This window comes from Ochotona princeps, chromosome 7 (assembly GCF_030435755.1).
Source record: "Ochotona princeps isolate mOchPri1 chromosome 7, mOchPri1.hap1, whole genome shotgun sequence".
Classification (NCBI taxonomy): domain Eukaryota; kingdom Metazoa; phylum Chordata; class Mammalia; order Lagomorpha; family Ochotonidae; genus Ochotona; species Ochotona princeps.
Genome location: NC_080838.1, coordinates 30,411,053 through 30,430,733, shown reverse-complemented (window position 1 = coordinate 30,430,733; position 19,681 = coordinate 30,411,053). Strand labels below are relative to the sequence as shown.

Below are 19,681 nucleotides of genomic sequence, written 5' to 3'. Positions count from 1 at the left end.
CTCTCTGTCTCTCCTCTCTGTATATCTGACTTTGTAATAAAAATAAATAAATCTTATCAAAAAAACAGGAAAGATGAAGAAGTAGGAAAGTGGTGAGATGGATTTTGGCATGTTAAGGTGAAGGGCATGGAAGACAGAGACCTTTAGGGAGAAATTAGCCCTGCAAATTAGCAGAGACTTTGCGTTTAACCATAGATTTAGGGGTCATCTCTATGGGGGAACATTTAAAACATTTGATGATTAAGGGAGTAAGTTTTAGCCAAGAAGTGGTGAAGAACAGAATCCTCCGGAACATCAGCTTCTAAGGAGAGGACAGTGAAGCAAGTCAGTAACTCACCCTGAGGATGTGTGGGTAAGAGAGATGAGACAATCAGCAAACAAAAAAGAGCCCCCAGTGTTAAAGAGGGAAAAAGGAGAGAGCAGCCAAAGTTAGCAAAACCCATGGCAAGATCAAGTAAGATGAGGACATTGACATCTGTGAATTGAGTAATTAGGAGGTAATTGTTGACAGAGCAATTTTTGATGCAGTAATAGGGCAAAGGATAGGTAGGAATCAAATTGTTAAAGCCTGATGAATGAACAAGGGATGAGAGAATATAGATACATGTCTAGACTAATCTTTTAATGCACTTGGTTCATAAATATACAAACCCTTTGTTCAACGTGAGGTGAAGCCATGTGTTGGCTGACTAGGTACTTCACTAAGTGGAAAAAGTCTCTTGTCCAAAGTTGTGGCAGATATTTAAATCCATGAGAAGTAAGGAAATGACTTCAGTAAACCCTTTGGGGGCTTGAAAGGGTGCCCAAATATGAGGGACTAAAGCCCATGTCTGAAGAGGTGCCAAGGAGAGGATATCTAGAGAGGGAATTGGTAGACACATTCTAGACAAATGAGCAAGGGCAGATGTGGTATTTGTTTTTGAATATGTAGCTCAAGAGACTGATCAGTGGTGCAGGTTCACTTAGAAGGGAAATAAAACTAATCATCATGTGGAGAGATGACGACATGGCTTCAGGGTGTCAGGACAGGTACATTAGCAGTAGGGTAGTTTGACAGCTAAAAGAAGCAGGCAGTTTTATATGTGTGAAGATTTCACAAGAAAGTGAGGTAACTGATGATTAAAGTCTGGGGTCTGGCCATGTGTGAGGATGACAACATGGTGTAAAAAAAAGAATGTGCGGGTTCATGAAATTCTTCCTGTGGACACTGAAGTCATCTAGGATGGTGACAGAAGTTGGACCCAAAGGAAGGAACAAGTTTAAGACTTCAGTGAACATGAAAGAGTGACCAAGTGTTACAAATCATTAGTAAAAATAAGAGGACAGAAAAGCTAGAAAGGGTAAACTTGAACCTAGAAGGGAGTTTTGCACATGGCATGTCATGGTAGAAGTGAGCATTGGGAAGAATATTCTCAACTGCTCGTCGATCTGCTGTACATTTAGGAGAGCTGCTGCAAAAGTGTTAACCTGGAGCAGGGACAGGAAGTGGACAGTTCCATTTCAGTGGAAGCAGGTAAGGAGAAAAGGTCAATATTACCATACCCACAAAACTGTGTGCTCCCAGACCTAAGGACCATCCTGTATTTTCTAGGACTACTGAATTAAGGATTTACAGGGAACCACAAAAGACAGTTGTACTGACTGGATAGTATTTAATGTGATTAGGTCTTAAATAAGAAGTCATAAAAATAAACATTTAAAACCAAATATATAATAAATAATCATTAAGTTATAAGGTACATAGTTCATATAAAAACTAAATTCTCAGATGCAAATATAAATGCAACAGAGCAATAATATAGAATAATAATGCTACAATTTTATACAAGTGTCCCAAGAAGACACTTTTAACTAAAACAATAAAGATGATTAATTTTTTCTGAATTCTCATAACTCCCACATCCTACAGCAATGTTTTTCTTCCTGCCTGCCCTCCAGCCTTCTTTCTTGCCTTCTTCCCTTGGAACATTTCCCTTGTTCCTGCAATTAGCATTGCTACAAATGCTATTGGAATAATGTTGAACAACATAACATCTGACTCAGTAGAAAGTTTTACTCAGAGTTAATGGTCAGATGTTTTTAGAAGAGTATCATAAACTTTATAGACTTACAGACATATAGAGCTCTAAAAACTAAGAAAAAAGAAAGAAAAACAGAGTAGATATAGAATTTAAGTCCAGCACCCTACAGATTATCAAATGGAAATCTTTCAGGTCCCCAACATCACCATCTGTAGATGAGTAATAATGGGTTATCCTTCTGCCACTTTGAAGAACTGGCTAAGTCCTGAACACTGAGCAGCAAAGATGGAGCTGTTCACATCTTCAATCTTCATCTTGTTCATTCCAGTGCATTACATTTCCTGCAGTCCTAGTGAGCTTCTCCTAACTTTTAAAATTTTATTTAATGAAGACTCCAATTCCTCATTAAGTTGTTTTTACTTTTAAGATAGAGACCCTGGGAAAGAGGACTATAACAAAGTTTTTTTAAACAATAAGCACACCAAAATAAATACATTATTTTAAATAAAATATCACAATGTTAAGGAAGTGAACAACTATAAAGCCATACAAGGAATACATTCTGTTTCTTTCCCAAGTCATCATTTGTGCTTGCTTGCTACTTATAGCCCAGCAGCCTGTGCTTGCACCATTTGACAATTAAGTATATCATCACCATTAGATACATGCTTACATGATTCCTTTATAAGCACATATTGTAAATTTTTTAATCATTGAGATTTGACCATATGTTCAGTCTGTATTTGTTATAAAAACACTTGAAGTAGGTAAATTTTCTTCACAGAGTATAAAACATTTCCCAACCCACATCTTATAGCGCCCTCAGAGTCATATTAACAATAACCAATTCTCAAATAGCTTATACCATTCTAACGAAAATTTTATTTTTCTAGAGTGTTTAAACTTCACATTTAAACAAACTCTGCTGGAGTTGATATGAAGCAGCAGTTACAGCTGGTTGCTTGTTTTTACTAACCATGGTTGGAAAATGGGGATGTATTTATAAAAGTCTGTTTTTAATTGGGACAGGAGTGCTGGTCCCTTGATTTGTAATCCAATTTTGATTTTTATAAATGAGTGGATATCTCTTATCAAAAACATACAAAGTGTCTAAAATGCTATGTTTTGAAATTTCTTCATACTTGAATTTCATTTTTAAAATAATGGAATAAAAAGAAGGAAGAAAGAAGACAGTCATTTTGAGTTATTGGCTCATTTATCATATAGCAATTCAAAAAGAGAGTTATGAAACTTTTCGAACTCAGGTTCCAGAAGATGATCCGACATATGTCCCTCTATAGCTTTTAATGGCCATTTCTACAAGCTTAAAATGTTAGCTTATTCAGGGACAAAGAATTATGAGAAGATAATCCTAAATCAACTTATTCATACTCTATTACCACTTGCAAAAAGATTAAGAGAGCCTAGCTATAAATACATTCATATCTATAGCACTTACATATTTTGAAAAGTTCACTAAAGAAGTTAAGCATTTTTTATAAATATGTGGTAGAACCATTCCCCAATATGTAGTAAATTACATACTTAGATAATAGACATTCTGAGATAAAAAGTAAACTCTTCAACTGTAAGGTCTAGACACTCAATTTCCATTTCCTTAAGAAAATAAATATTTTGACTTTTCATTTTATATGTGTGCTTCTGTATTTTCAACTTGAATGAAGCATACACCTTTTAAGTATAACCTTAATAAACCTCTTTCATGCAGTGATTAAGATCAAGATTTTCTGCAAAAATACTGTAAGATTTTTAGTTAAAAATTTTGACTTTTTCCAACCAAGTAATGTCATAAGTTTGGGAGCAAAATAAAGGGTTAATGTCAGAAATAATAGAAATCTATACCACAGAAATTAGACTAAACTTAGTGCAAAGTTTCTTTAAGTTGGCCAATCACAGAGAATGTGGATGGAATAAACTATTGCATAGTAAATCGAGGAAAATAATCCTGACTTTCTACACTCCTGTGAGTTTTTCCCCATCACCAATATATTGGACTCTTCCACTTGGAAAATCAAGAAGCGAGTCTCATGATGGTGTTAGAGTATGTAGTATAGTGTCCAGCTTCAGGTTAGATCCACAGGAATCCTCTTACTCCTGATGTTCAAGGAGATGTTGATGAATCATCTGTGGAAATAACACGTTGTTAATATCCCATACAGAAGAAGCAATTTTGAAACAACAAAATGAAATAGTAAATAAACCATTATTTAAGGTGAGTACCTTTTGGAGAAGTGATTTCAGTCTTTCTAAGAATTCTTCGGGTTTTTTTTTCTCATATGAAGCACATGAGGGGCATGTCTAGAAATAAATGAAAAAGCAAGCAACATATCTATTTAAAACCATTTTTCCCCATTGAATAAAATGATTATATATATTTCCCCAGTTAAAGACACAGTTCATGTTCACTAGAGAACATTTGGGAAATACATATAATTGTTCAGAAGGTAACAAGAGGAAAAATCACTTGTAATCTCATATCCAGAGATAACCACTGCCGTATTTTGATGTATATCCTTTTGTTGGTATTTTTTATTGTTTTTATTGTTTTATTGTTTTAAACTTATGTTACTTACCTTGATTGATAATCTGCTTTTTTAAAGTACATCTAACAGATTTAAAGCACCTCCTAAGTATTAAATGGTTTTTCAAAAGTTTGAAATACAATGATTATTTTTTATTTTAATATAGAATAAAACTATTACAAATTTTTACATATGTAATATGCTTCTAGCATTTTATTTCTATATGTAATACTGCAAAGAACAGCCCTATAAGCAATTTTTAAATATACATCTTCACTTGATTAGAATAAATTTTAGAACTACTAAATTAAAGGAATAGAGAAGTTTAAGGCATTTGAGGCAGAAATTGAAAAAATAAAAGAAGTTTTTATCTTTTTCACTTAGAACACCCTTACTATTATTAAGTGTTGTTAAAATTTTTAACCAGGGAGAGTGTTAATAGGACTACATATGCTCTCTCTTGCCTCTTTTCTTGTATTCTTTTTATCTAAAATTTTATTTAAAATATTGCTTTATATTCTTTATCCCTATTGTTGAAATAACAAACACTACACCCTGTCTTGGTATTTAGCATCTAATTGCTGGTTTGATGTTGTAGTGAAAGTGTTTGGCAAAATAGTTCCAGTTCTCATTCTGACATTGTTTGCGGAATGTGGGACAGGTTGCCTGACCTATGTGGTAGGCCTGGTTTGCCTTGTCTATGCCTTGAAAAGGTGGAACCGGACAGTTCCATGGTTCCCTGCCAACACTGACTACTGCTTCAGCCTTTGACTTTAACACTCAGTTCCTGCTTTTCTAAAGAGAGTTTCAGAAGGGTATTTTTCACATGCTAACCTGGCCAAGTAACCAAAGAAACAAGAATTATCTTAATAATATAAGTAAGCTTTCATTTGAATCACACGTAGAATTCCTTAGCTCCTTAGAGAAAGGAGAATTTTTTTAAAAAGTATTTATGCTTGTCCACTGCTTTTGATTGATGCTTAAATTACTCATGATCATGAGTAATATCATTGCTTGTGAGTTTGCCTAAGGACAGTTAGGTAGGAAGGTACCAGAATCCCCAAAAAACACGGATTATTGAAATTCCCTGGGGCTAGTGCAGTGTCTCAATTAGCTCATCCTCCCCCTCCAGTGCCAAGACCCAATATGGGCATCAGTTAGTGTCCCAGATGCAGATGCTCTACTTCCCATGTGACTTTCTGCTTGTGATCTGGGAAGGCAGCAGAGGATGGCCCAAAGCCTTGGGACCTTGCACCCTGCTGGAACACCCACAACAAGTTCCTGGCTCCTGGCTTCAGATCAGCTCAGCTCTGGCCATTGAGGCCTCCTTTGGGGAGTGAACCAACAGATTAAAGATCTTTTTCTCTGACTCTCCTTCTGTCTGTAAATCTGTGTTTCCAATAAAAATAAAATAAATCTTGAAAGAAAGAAAGAAAGAGAACAGGAAGGAAGGAAGGAAGGAAAGAAAAGGAAAGGAGAGGAGATGGGGAAGGGAGGGGATGGAAGGAAAGGGAAGGGAAAGGAAAGGAAGGGAATGGAGGAAGGAAGGAAGGAAAGAAAGAAGGAAGGAAGAAAGGAAGAAAAAAAGTCCCCATCCATGAAGAGCAGCCTACCTGAGTAAAGTCTGCACCGACTTTGCTACAGTATGTGCAGCAAGAGTTGATAAGAAAGTCTAGGATTTATCTTGGTCTCTCATAGATTCTTGTCAGAAAACTAGAATCTAGCTCTTGTCCATAAGAATATAAGTTATATATGACCATTTAAAGAAAGGAGAAATTTTCTAACACCAAATCACAATTGGATTTATTCTCTGGTGACTTCTTTACCTTGGGAAGCAATATTACATAGTCTAACTTCCAAGATCTATTTCTGAGTTGTAATTGTGTTGCTGGGCACTTTTGAGTCTGTGACTTAAAAGAAGTACAATTCTGAAAAGACACTGTTTATAATAAGACATAACCAAGGAAGTCATTGGAAGCTCAAGCTATGTGTGTGTGTATCTAATGTGCATGTAATATAACAGTTAATAAGGTAATATACCTTAATAAAGTAATCATAAATAAGGTTATTAAGTACAAATGAAATAATGCATGACAGTCTTACTGGTCTGTGTTTCTGTGCTTTTTTCAACTTTGTGCTCGGCGGTTTCCTTCTCAGCTGTTTAATTAGTAAGTTGATTCTTTTTCCATTGTCTTCTGCCTTTGCTGGCTTGAGTTGGGCCTTCTGAAAACATGAAAGAGCTGACAGCTCACAGCCTTTCTGAAAAAGAAATCATTTGTAAATGTTAGCAACCTTCATTGCGAAAAGTTTAAGAAATCACCTTACTGTCCTATTTCTGTGGCATTGCAGTGCAAGATCACATTCGCTTCAGCAGACAAGTGAAGTTTGCTTCCACCTCCTGTTTCATCATTTGGCTGCAGACAGAAGTGTCCTTGACAGGGAGGGACGTTTCTCTGCCACACGGAAGGCTACTCTATTTTTTCACAGTCCTTTATTCCTAAGTCATTTTCAGGTCTAGATGATGACAGAACCTCTGTGTCTTACAAGGAAGAGATAGTTTGCTTTAAGAACCCATTTGCAGAATTATGAGGCTCTAAAAATCATTGTGATTGGTGTATTCTTTGGATAAATTATACTGTAGGCTAATTAAGAATCATTGTCAATTGTTGCTTTGTGTCTTTATATACAGAAGAGTAACTATCAAAGACATGATTTGAACAACACGTTATTCTCTGTAGCATATCGCATGGTGCCTTGTTAAGGGAGAGAATGCTCAGTAGATGCTGAGTGAACAGAGGAAATGAGTTACAGCACTCTCCAACCTGACCCTTCGGGTAAAGGAAGTGAGTACCTAACTGTTGGTATGTTCTAATATTCAATACACTGGTCATAGACCACACATGACTTTCCCACAATCCCATTCACAGTCTCAGGTCAGTTAGGGTTGTATTCAGCCACAACCAAGCTGTCGAGGAACGAAACATGAGACTCATCCAACCAATGGGAAGGAACACCATTTCTTAGATGGAAAAGCAAAGAAAGTTTCAAGAAATAAGCAAGAGGGCAGAACAAGGATCAAAACTTGTCTTTTAGTTTGGTCAAATAACCACTGAGTGCTGAATAAGCCAGTGTCTTAACTGTCAGAATGAAAAAGTACTAAAATTCATTGGAAGAGCAAAATTTATACTGACTCATTGAAGACCTTTTAATGCTGATCTAGTTGCTTATAAGCCCATTGTTGAGTCCAAGTTACTTTTCCCCTCGAACCAGTGTGTATAAGTGATACTGTGTATTCCCTAAAGTTCTGAGTATTTTCCTTTCATTAATCTGTGTGAAGGCTGCTACCTTATAACCAACTAGAAATCTCAGTGCCTCCCAATTCCTGCAAGGATTGTTCTATACACAACAAGCTTACCTGAATCTTCCTTCCCATGGACAACCTTCTGAAAATAGCATCTAGCGTGCTTTGCATTTTCCAACCCATATGCTTACCCAACACAAATGTTGATTAATAACATGCATATATAAGACACAAACCCATAGGACTTGCTTTGCATACACAGCCGCAAGCCGAGAACCAGCTTATCTGGTTTCCTTATATCAGGGCAGCCTGCGTCTCACAGGGCAAGGTGGTGTCCTTTCCATATGATTGCCAAAACGCTTATTTAATAGAAACTATTTATAAATGTTAATTATAGCACTTTTTTTTCCTTGAAAACCACATGTTCGTATTTGTTGAAATTTTTTTCTTTTCTCTTCTTTTTGACCACAACCGGCTTAACTTACTGGAAAAAAATAATATTCATATTTAAAGAGGTAAATTTTCCAGCTGAAACTGAAAACACTAACTGCTTCAGCCGTGATGATCTGAGAAACCAGCATTTCTCACAGAGGCTCATTTTGCTGAGTTAACATTTTCATGTGTATGTTGAAAGAAAATTAGGTTCCAAAGAAGTAAAAAGGCCCTACAGAGCCAATGCCCTGGAAACAATATTGCCAGGAATGGTCAAAACCAATGTGCCTTTCTGGAAGGCTTTGGATGGCATCTGGATGTGTATGCCCTTATCAAATGACTGCATACACTTTCCCAGTCTTCCTAGTGCCCCTGTGTTATAAGGCAACCATGTTTTGCTTTGTTTTATTTTGTTTTGTTTCGTTTTTGTTTGTTCTGCAAGCAGTAGAGCTGTCCCTGGCAGTGTGTGATCTGGAACACATCTAGTGTTAGATGTACATCAAAGGCAGCCTGTGAGAGGAAAAGATGTGAAGATACTGTTCCTGCTAACTGCCAAGGTTGTGTTGAGAAGAGGAGTGGACAGGCTAACCTTGAAGAGGCAGCCTTAGGATGGCCCAGGTTCATGTTTAGTACAGTCTGGGAGCATAACCACTGCTTCCCTTTGCTCTGTTTAAATCATAGCAGATCCCCAGGGCAAGGATTTGTTGCCCTCATCATTGAACATATGAGAACATGAGCAATTTCTTGTCCTATATTAGTGGTGCAGACTAGAAGGAGCAGTAAGGAAGTCAAAAGCATGCATAAAAAACACCTCCTCTCTTTAGCTAGAAAACTAGTCAAGTGTTGCTTTTCAAAGGCACGCAGCTGGCTTTCTTATTTTGTATGTGAATATTTTAAATGGTTGCTTAATTAAAGCCTATTTTTATCCTATTTTTTTTTTACCCTCTTGCAAGGAGAGCCCTAACCATTCACACTAAGAAATCTGGCTCACTGGCAAAATGCCCTTTGTCTCACACTAAATAGCTTTGTATCAGTGCTACTCAACAATGACACTTTTGACGTTTGGGGATGGACGGTTCTCTCTGTCATGATTGTCCTGTGCCTTTGCAAAGTTAAACAGCATCCCTGACCTCTGACTACCATGTGTCAGTAACATCCTCATCCCACCCCCCATTATAACCACCAAAAATTTATCCAGACAATGTCCAAAGCTCCCCTATAGGGCAAAATCAGCGCCAGTTGAGATACACTTGATGGCTGTCAAGGCCAAGCAAAAACCTTAGTAATTTTAAGTAATTTTATTTTCATTAAATTTTTCAATCCTTTAAAAAAAAATCTCTGAGACACAACTTTGATGCTAGCCCTGAAAAGCTCATTATAATGTCAATGTGTCCTTGAACTCTTGTCTTTCTTCCTAAGCTTGCCTGCCAGTATAACTTCACGATCGTAGTTATACCAATACTTGTATCGTAGGCAGATCATCAGACAGATACAGTACTACTGAGACAAACTACTCTCATTGTGAGGTAAGATCTTTCACTTAAAAAAAATGTACAAAGTGTCCATAACATCATTTCCAGTCAGAAAAATGGGATATTTTGTTTTTTTCTTCTTTTGCAAGCTCTAAATTTCCTTTAGGAAACTCTGTAAAAGATCCTAACCAGAGTAGTTAAACATGGTGCAATCAGATATATGTTTTGATAATCAGGAATCTTGTGTAAGAAATATTCTCACTTATTGGCAAAACCTTTCCAATAAGCTGAATGTGCTACTTTCATTTTACATGCTGCTTATTAGAAAAGGACCTGGTAAATGAGAGTGATTAAGTTGAGAGCTAAAGAGTGAATTTTGGAGAAAAGCAATAGTTGTGACTCACTCACTTTCTAAACTTTTACACATAGTCATTTACGGTAGTTGTTTTCTTAGCAATATTTCTTTATAAGTCTCCCCCTTTCTGCAGTCCTAATTACGGTTAGCACTTTCATCGTTATCCTAATTTATGCAGTTAAAAGACTGTCACAATGAAACATCTCCCAATTGCTCTTATACCCTGAGAGACTGAATCAGAAGATCAGATCGAAGAAGTTACTTGAGCAAAAGATCAGCACACAGTACTCTTCAACTATTTGGCAGGCCTCTTCTCCCTGGGATGCTGGTGGATTTAAATGATTCAAGATATGGACTCAAAAGACCTTATTGAAAGCAAAGACAAGACTCACTGAGGCCAAGGTACATGGGGATTGCATTATGAAGGGATGTTTTGACTACTACAGTAGCATTCCTCCATGCTGTCCCTGCAATCTAATTATTTCCTTTCTTTTTAGTTTGCTATTAAAGGATGAACTCTGCTTCTTTGGGTATGTATCTATATTTGTTATAAAGACTAAAAAGAAAGCACGAGAGCTTTCATGCTTCCAAGATTCTTAAAATTTCACTAGCTGTTTAGTATTCAAAATTGCTCCTAATACGTGTTGTTAGTTTTGTCATTCTGTCTCAACATTAACTTAGGTATACTCTAAGAGATGCTTAAAGATGAACAGATATTTGATGCAGAATGTAATAGAGCTTCTTTTCTTTTTATTTTCCTTTTTTGATTGGTAAATGAATACCTGACAAAAATACAAATAAAAATTTTACCAATTATTAAATTCCTGAAATCATTAAAATTAATATAATACTAAATTAATTATACTCCTGTTGAGCATATTACTAAATAACCATGCAACTGCCTTTCTTTCTGGGCTTAAAGATTTGCATCAAATGTATTCTTAGAAATAAATTCAAGTAATCTTACCTGTACATCATGTGGAGCTGGTAGAAAATCAGGGTCCTGAGCAAAAGAAAATTAGTCGTAAGTTATTTTTATAAATCAAAAGGATATTTTTATATGAACTGAAAAGTATAAAGTTTCATTGTGACAAGTATGGTCTTACCAAATCATTCACATCATTTTTCAGCTGATCAACAATGTCTATAAGTTGACGCATTCTAGTCATGTAACGATCTTGCCCTTGGGAGCTTGATTTATGGGCCACTGTCCCCAAAAAGATGACCATCAGACAGATGACTATCCTCTCCATGTTGCCAGCACTGAATGTTATAGGCCAGTAGTGGAGCAAGACCTTGAGCTTGCTTTTGCTTCAGTTTGAGTGTGACCAGGTTGTCAGAAAAGCTACCTATTTATTCATCCTTCAAGGAGAAGTAAAGCCCTCCCATTGCAGCCTGGAAATCTTTGTAAAATGGATGAATGTGAGTAACCCTTTTTTCTTTTCCACTGGCTAGGTATACGTGTGCATGTGCTAAGTGTGGGGGCAGGGATTGATGGAGTCAACGAAATATGCCCCATCTGCACCTTAGACAGGAAAAAGAGAGAAATGGGTGAATTCCAATTTTCAACTTGAATCAAGAAGTATGTGTGGTAAACAGTAGGTACTACAAGACTTCAAAGAAGTAAACAAAAACACTTTGATGTGTCTTTCTTTGCATCTCTTGGCATCTTACCTGATCTTTCTGATAGTCATAAGGGCACTTCAATAATGAGTAAAGTGGCAACAAATTCTTGTAGATTTTTTTTCTGATAGTAATGACTGTATCTTTTGACTGAAGTCATCCAGTATTCCATCATAAAGGTAGGAGGAAAGACTACCTTTCAGGAAATTTTGAATAGAGAGTGTTTTCCTAACTAGGATTTAGGTTCTTGCTAGGTTTCAAGAGTTTAAATAGACTTTGCTCTCAACTTACCAAAGCATCTATAAATAAAATTGCTATTGGCTTTTGACATTTCATTAACAGTCTGATTTGTAAATATTGTACAGGACTCAAAAAGTTTTTATGGAAAATTCATCCCCCCATTAAGATCTTCTTCCACCTTCATTAAAAAGCAAAGAAAATTTTCTGGTTTTTCTTCTATATTATGTGTCATTTAAATGAATTAAAAAAACGTTAAAGTTCATTCTTCCCCCAAAGCAAAAAATATTTTGAAATAACAGAATTAAAAAACCAACATGTTTGATTCTTTTTCCGCTAGGGTAATATAACTTATTTTTGTTGCATATGATTCTTTTGGGTCTGAGCAACGCATTTCTAATTGCACCTATGGCCAGGCAGAACTTAATGCCGATCTAGAAACTCCAGAAGCTGGCTCATCATTCTCTTTGCTGCTTCTCTTGTCCCTATTATTCTTTGCCCATTTGAGAAAGTTGGATATGCTATTTTAGCCAGGAAATATACCACATTTAGACTTAATAAATAAAATTCTTACCATAAGTTTTATTTATTAATTTATTTTTCATCTCTTCCATTATATGCTTACAGCTATCCTTTACTCTAGAACTTTATATAGCCAAGATAAATTAGGGTTTAGACTTATTTGCTGTGAAAATTGTAACCTTTTCTTATAAAATATCAACTTAAGAGTTTATAGATTTGACCTCATACCTTAGATAAGAACTCTTATAATGGGATCAAAACGTTGTCCCCAAGAGCACTAAATTCTATAGGGGAGAACTGTTTGTAAATCTATGAATGCATTTGGAGTAATCATTGCTCCTTGGCACCTCAATGTTGCCTGCAAGGACTTTATACCTATTCTCTTATCTACCTAAATAGATGTGTGTCTATTTGAAGACACTAACCACAGTGGTTAAGAGCTCAACCTCTAAAGAAAGCACTTGAGTTCAAACCCAAGCACCAACAACTAATTACGTATATGAGCCAACAATACATGTTATTGTAAAGAAAGACAACTATAGACCACAATTATGAAGTTTGGATGAAACTTAAAATTAAATATTACAAGAAAAAAGGGCTAGGTATACCATGCAATAAAATCCCAGGAGATTTGCATGCTGACTCTGGCTGAGACTTCAGAGAACTTGAAGACGCCTAAAGAAGCTGCACTAACCCATGGAAGCAAAAACACAAAAGGGTTGGTGTTTTGCCAAATGCATCGGGGTGGCTGTACCAGGGGTATAAAAGCTGAAGGTTTTTTGTATTGCTTAGAGAACCGCTGAGATCAGCTCTGTCATGCCTCCCCATGATGCCAGATGTCCGAGATGCTCCCTGAGATCCTTCATCTGTATATATTATGCATCACCCAGCACATCAGCAATCTCCAGGGCCGTGGTCAAGCCATGTGGCCTTACAGACCCGAAGTTCTTGCCTGAGAAGTATATCGATTATTTAAGCATTTTAAAGAATATCCCTGGGGCCCGGCGGCATGGTCTAACGGTTAAAGTCCTCGCCTTGAACGCGCCCCGGGATCCCATATGGGCGCCGGTTCCAATCCCAGCAGCTCCACTTCCCATCCAGCTCCCTGCTGTGGCCTGGGAAAGCAGTCAAGGACGGCCCAAAACTTTGGGACCCTGCACCCGCGTGGGAGACCTGGAGGAGGTTCCAGGTTCCCGGCTTCGGATCGGTGCAGCACCAGCCGTTGCGGTCACTTGGGGAGTGAATCATCAGACGAAAGATCTTCCTCTCTGTCTCTCCTCTCTGTATATCTGACTTTGTAATAAAAATAAATAAATCTTAAAAAAAAAATATCCCTGGTGTGAGAGACTGTCTTCAATGACCTCCCTCAAAATGTCCACATCCTGATCCTTTGGAACCTGTGAATATATCTCGTTATGTAACAAAGAGATTCTGCAGGTGTGATGAGGTGAAGTTATCCTGCATTAACCAAGAGGCCCATTGTAATCACAAGTTTCCTTGGAAGAGGAAGGTAAGAGGGTGAAAATCAAAAAAAATGTGATGACTAAAGCAGAGGTTGGAGTGAAGTGAGGTCAGAAGCACAAATGACAGGTGGCTTCTAGAAGCGAGGGGAGGCAAGGAACAGATTCTGTCTGCTACAGTCACCAGAAAAGCACAGCCTTGCCCATACCCCACCAACCAGCCCAAAAAGCTTAGGTTGCAATTGTGATCTTCAGAACTGTAAGATGACTACTTGCAGTTTTTAAAGACACTTTATTTACAGTACTTTGTTAAAGTAGCAAGAGTAACATACCTGGATTTGGAATCTTTACTCTTGAAAAAAAAGAGTGGAAAATAGAGGAAGGGGTGATGAGGAGAGAGGCAGCAAATGCTGGAATTTTTTTGTGCCTTGGTGATACAAAAAGAGGGTTGGAGGAAGTATGAAGAAAAGTTTAGTATGGCTGCAATGTAGGATGAAACTTGAGAGATAAAAAGGTGTAACAAGGACTTTTCAGGAAGTGTGTGTGTGTGTGGTAGCAACTTCTCTCAACCTTGAGAAGCCTTCACTGCTTTCACTCAGCATTGACACGATGTTTCAAAGTTATGAAGCCCAGTTTACCTTTATCTGAATTTATCACTATGTCAAATTGGCCCCTCACATAGGTGCAGGGTGCTCAGATTTCCTTGAGTCATACAAACAAAGCAGGCTCTTCCATGCTGAGAAATAGTAATCTTACTGCTATTTTCACAACTTTGTTTCACTGTGGTCTTAATGGCATTTAATCTTTAAATTATCGTCAGTTTCAAGATCTCAATGCAGTCAGCCCTACTCAAATGCTTGTTTAGAAAATGAGAACAATGAGTATAACAAGAATTTTACATTTTTTGATTTGCAGTTTCATCTCCAAGAAATGTTAGATGAATTCAGAAAATTCTTTTCTGCTGAAATGAGCCATATAAATGCACAAAATTCCTGGCAGACTAAGCTCACATTGTGGATGATGAACCAAATGTTGCCATGTCTGGCAATATAGTTTTACATCACTACTTTGATACTTTTCAATAGTTCACAAGCTGCAATCCTTCTAACATTCACTTCTATGAGAAAACCTCAGGTACATTAACCTCATTTTCTCTCTAAGCCTGTGGTTTTGTATTGTGTGATATTGTACAGTATACAGATTTCTAGAAACATGTCACATTATAGCAGAACTGATAGTATTTTACCTGCCAGGGTTGCACGTAAGCCTCATCACCAACTAGTTATATTCAGCTCAAAAATCAAGACTAAAATGTAGAATTCAAGATAGAAGAAAAAAGGAGGATGCAGAGGAAAGGAAGAGATCATTTTGTAATATCTTCTTCCTTTTGCTACAAGGCCCATCTGTGCCTGGTTTTCTAACACTTCTGGTGTTTTCTCTTGCCTTGGCCCTTTCCACAACATAAGGTGCTTCACTTGTAGTCCGGTTTTCCCCAGCATCCTATCAATATGCATCAGGTGTTCTGGAGCTTCCAGACAATTTATGTGCAAACTTTTGTGCTTCTGTTTTGAGGGTGAAAGAAAGCTGAAATTGATCAGATTCTCAAGGGAAATATCATGCAACTGCTGATTTTATCTTCCATTGCCCAGGGTCCTCGGTGAAGGACCACATGATCATGCTTCTTCAGCACAAGCTCAGGGATGTGTAACTTGAAAATGTCTGCATAGGAGAAGCCATGCTGGTGTGACAAAGGCACTGCTTGGACTTAACTCCACGGCTGACTTGGGACCTTAGAGCGAGGTGATGACTTACTACATGTGTTCTCTCCAGGACTAAATAATTTTCTTTTGAGGACTGTGCCTGTGGAACATCTGGTCACAACAGAAACATGGCCAGGAGGCTGAAAGGAAGCTGAATAAAAGCTGAAGGTGAGAGCAGCCTATGGAAGGCATTGAGGTCTGAAAGTGAATGGTTGTGCCTAAGGAAACCCACACAGGTCTAACATTGTGCTGGATATCATTTGTTCCAGACCCTTTATGCCCTGTATTCTTAGCTCTTCCTTGGGACCATTGTGTGTCCAACATGCCCTTTCTACTTGCACCTGCTTTGGCCTCCATAGGGATAAATAGATAGTCTTCATGGAAAACTCTGGAAAGAGGGCCCTCTGTTTTGAGGGATATTTAGTTACAACATGTACCCCTTCTGCCAGCAACAGGTATTTGGATGGGTGGCTTACCTCTGGGCTGGTTTAAAGCTTGTTGAAATCTACATTTAACTGGAAGAAAAAATCCTCTATGATAGTTCACAGCAACTGTGTGCTTTCCAACAGTGTTCAAGTAGAAGTTGAAAACATCTTAATTTCTTTTTATTGTGGGAGAAAAATCAAGAAATAGAGTCCTCACAGAGTTTCTAACCTCTTCTCTGTACTCCTGCCTTGAATACTCCCCTATTATACTGTTTTCTTTTTCCTCTGACTTCAGTACATTTATTATATCATCGATTTGATTTCCTTTATATAACATGTGTGTAACATTATGTGTGTACAACCCACGTTTTCATAACAATTTCTTCTAGAATTCTGTTGACTCCAAATCACTGCTGCTGCACATCCTCATGACAATATTTCTTTCCATAATATTTCCATCCTCTCTGTCAAGATAATTTCAAGAAGGCCACAAGGACTTATGTGGACCAAAGGGCCAGTGTTGGTCACTGTGGTCCCGAGTGTGGCCACTGTGTTGTAACTCATGTGTAGTCTCTTTGGTATCACTGGTGGTCCTGGGGTCAGGTGTCCAGGGTGTTGCAGCTCATCCTGCTGATGGCTTTTCTGGTAGACTGGGAACCTGTATTCTGGTAGTCATTTTTAGCAGGTCATTCTCTGATCCTGCATGCCCAGGATCTTTGGGAACTGGTCTTTGAGCTCACAGCATGGTCATGTCTAGAGGCACATTCCTGCTGCTGATGTGCTGGCTCTCGAGAATTTCCAGCAGTTACACCATTGCCCTCTCCCCAGGTCTGGAGTCTAACATTCCCAGTCCTATCCTGTGACATCCATCAGTGAGGCTAGAGATCAGATGTGACTTAGTCTAAGGTCACCAGGCATATAGGATGGTTAGAAAAAAGTGGAAGGCCCACACTCTTCAACCTGATTCCACCCAATTTCCACACTACAAGTTGAAAGAGCATCCATCAGTCTGTCCTGGCCGCCTATCTAGGTCAGAGAAATTCCGCTCTCTGCCTCAAGAACTGCCTCTGTTGCCTTCTTTTGGGTGATGGGTGACTGTAACAGTTTCTCTCTTGTTTTTGATCCTGTAGCACATTCTAATGATAGTCACAAAAATAAAACAGTACAATATTAGCCCCATGGTATCTTCTTTTTTTCTTAAAGATTTATTTTTAATTTTTATTGAAAGTCAGATGTAAAGAGAGGAGGGAGACAGAGAGGAAGATCTTCCATTCATTTACTGACTCCCCAAGTGGCCGCAATGCCAGAGCTGCACCAATCCGAAGCCAGAAGCCAGGAGCCTCTTCTGGGTCTCTCATGCTGGTGCAGAGTCCCATGGCCTTGAGCCGTCCTCTATTGCTTTCCCAGGCCATAAGCAGGGAGCTGGATGGGAAGCGGGGCTACCAGGATATGAACTGGTACCCATATGGGATCCTGCTATATATAAGATGAGGACTTTAGCCACTAGGCTACTGCACTGGGCATGGCATCTTCTGTTGAAGTTATCTGTTGAGCCTGCACTAATCCCCAGTGTAAGAACCTTCTGCCTGGGTTTTCCCAAGCAGCAGCACTGTGATATTAAAGAGATTATAGCCAGTTATGGCTGTATTTGCTTTTTTTCATATAACAAAGCACTGGAAAGAATCTATTTCCAAAGGAAAGAAGTTTATTTTGGCTCATAGTTGTAGAGGCTAATAGGCCTGTATCAGGCAGTCGCACTGGTTTGGTCATCTGGTGAGGCCAGAGAATGGCAGTGGCAGAGCATCTGTAGAGGAGTAATCACATTGGGAGCAAGGAAACAGCGAGCTCAGGCTGCCGTAACTAACCCTCTCACAAGAACTACCTTCCCAGGGCACCCAGTGACCTAGAGACCTCCCACTTGGTCCACCTCATAAACACCAGAATGGTGCTAAGCTTCTGCCTCCTCAGTGCCATCTACTTGTAATTTTGGGGCAACAATGGATATGGTAGTGCAGAAGATTGAATTGCTGTTTGGCATGCTGGCATCTCGTGTCAGACACCTGGTTCAAGTCCATGCTGTTCTGTTCTTTCAATTCAATTTCCTGAGAATACACCCAGCAGGCAGTGGATGGTGGCTGAAGCACATACATTCTTGCCATGCACATGGGAGACCCAGATGGAACTCCTAACTGCCGGCTTCAGTTTGGCCTAGTTTCAGCTGTTGTGGGCATTTGGCAGATGGAAAATCACTTTCTCTTTCTTTGTTTCTTTCTTGCTCCCTGTTACTGTGCTCTTCAAATACATAAATCTTTCTAAAAAATTAAAGTTTAGCACAAGTTTGAAAGCTGTCTTCTATTCAAATCATAGCAGTGACCCACATTCTGAAGTAAGTATTTCTATTTCTTTGAATGAAGATTCTTTTGGACAACAATTGCTATTCGTTCTTTTACTTACAAAAGAAATACAATGATCATGAAATTAAAAAATCTAAAAACATTTGATAGGTAAGTTAAAAACACATGAAACAAAAATTACTCCCTTTTCTTCCCTAAATTCATTTCCCATGAATACTCTTGAGAGTTTATTGCATGTCATTTGGACTATTTTCCTTTCATATGAATAAAGGAATATATAAAAGAGATATTACGCATGTTGAAGGAAAGATAATTATGTATCTAAACAGAGACACAAAAAGTAGAGATACATATACATAGAAAAATGTGGGAATTTTACAAATATTTAATTTTACCATTACATTATTCTATAGTATTCCTTTTCACTTAGCCTGTGTCAGGGTCAGCCAGCTGACCAGTATTCATTCAAAGGAATAACTCACTGTAATAACTGGATTAATATTCATTATTTAACTATACCATAACCTATACATTCATAACTCTATTATTGATAGACATTTATATTGATTATTTTTATGTCAGAAACATTGGGGAACATTAGTAGGCATATATTACATGTGTGTGTGTATATATGTGTGTATATATATATATATATCTCCAAGAATGTCTGAAATATATTTAAGGATTATATCTAAAGATGTGTAATCTGAATTACATGTTATTAGTGGAAGGAACGATTCTTTAAAATTTTTTATAGAAACTGTTGGATTTTTCTCTGACGTGTCACTTCAATGTATATTCCCACAACAATTCAGAGAATCCTTACATTCTATCCTCATCACTTTAGATTACGAATATTTCAAACATTGGCCTGTATACCAGAACAAAAACAGTATCTTGTCATGGTGTCTTTCTTTGATCGATAGTTACAGCTGGTATCTTTTCATGAGTATATTTCATTTCTGTTAACAGCCTTGTTATTCCATATTTTCTGTTGTTTCTTGTTTTCCTGTGCTGTGTTTTGGTTAAGGTTCAAGTGTCCTCCAAGTGTGTTGAAATTTTACTCCCATTTCAGGACATAAAATAGAAACAGTCTGGTTATGGTGTTTAAGGTAGTACATTTTGGAGGTGATTAAGACTCGAAAAGAACATCAGGGTTGAGCCCCTATGAATGAA

At 37.8% G+C, this 19,681-nt stretch overlaps 1 protein-coding gene and 1 long non-coding RNA gene across 2 annotated transcripts in view; one reads left to right on the top strand and one right to left on the bottom strand.

Annotated features, from left to right (window-relative positions):
• Positions 1-4,081: 4,081 nt before the first annotated feature.
• Positions 4,082-11,541, bottom strand: IL21 (interleukin 21). The gene is made up of 5 exons (XM_004594568.4): positions 11,231-11,541; positions 11,092-11,127; positions 6,668-6,823; positions 4,263-4,340; positions 4,082-4,166 (listed from the first exon to the last, which is right to left on the bottom strand). Exons 1-5 carry the CDS (start codon positions 11,375-11,377, stop codon positions 4,131-4,133), a joined length of 453 nt encoding a protein of 150 aa, XP_004594625.1. The 5' UTR covers positions 11,378-11,541; the 3' UTR covers positions 4,082-4,130.
• LOC131480809 (uncharacterized) overlaps positions 10,102-19,681 on the top strand; it is a 53,833-nt gene continuing 44,253 nt past the window's right edge. Inside the window, exons 1-5 of the long non-coding RNA XR_009245836.1 lie at positions 10,102-10,526; positions 10,622-10,654; positions 11,580-11,726; positions 14,882-15,100; positions 15,616-15,894. This is a non-coding gene — a long non-coding RNA (uncharacterized LOC131480809). The remainder of the gene's footprint in view (positions 10,527-10,621; positions 10,655-11,579; positions 11,727-14,881; positions 15,101-15,615; positions 15,895-19,681) is intronic.

Bases quoted from the DNA above. Each gene is read 5' to 3' on its own strand.
- IL21 (XM_004594568.4), bottom strand. From the start codon at position 11,377: ATGGAGAGGATAGTCATCTGTCTGATGGTCATCTTTTTGGGGACAGTG. The intron at 11,128-11,230 runs GTAAGACCATAC...TCTTTTGCTCAG, and splicing joins AAAATGATGTGAATGATTTG to GACCCTGATTTTCTACCAGC. The intron at 4,167-4,262 runs GTACTCACCTTA...TTATTTCCACAG, and splicing joins TGAAATCACTTCTCCAAAAG to ATGATTCATCAACATCTCCT.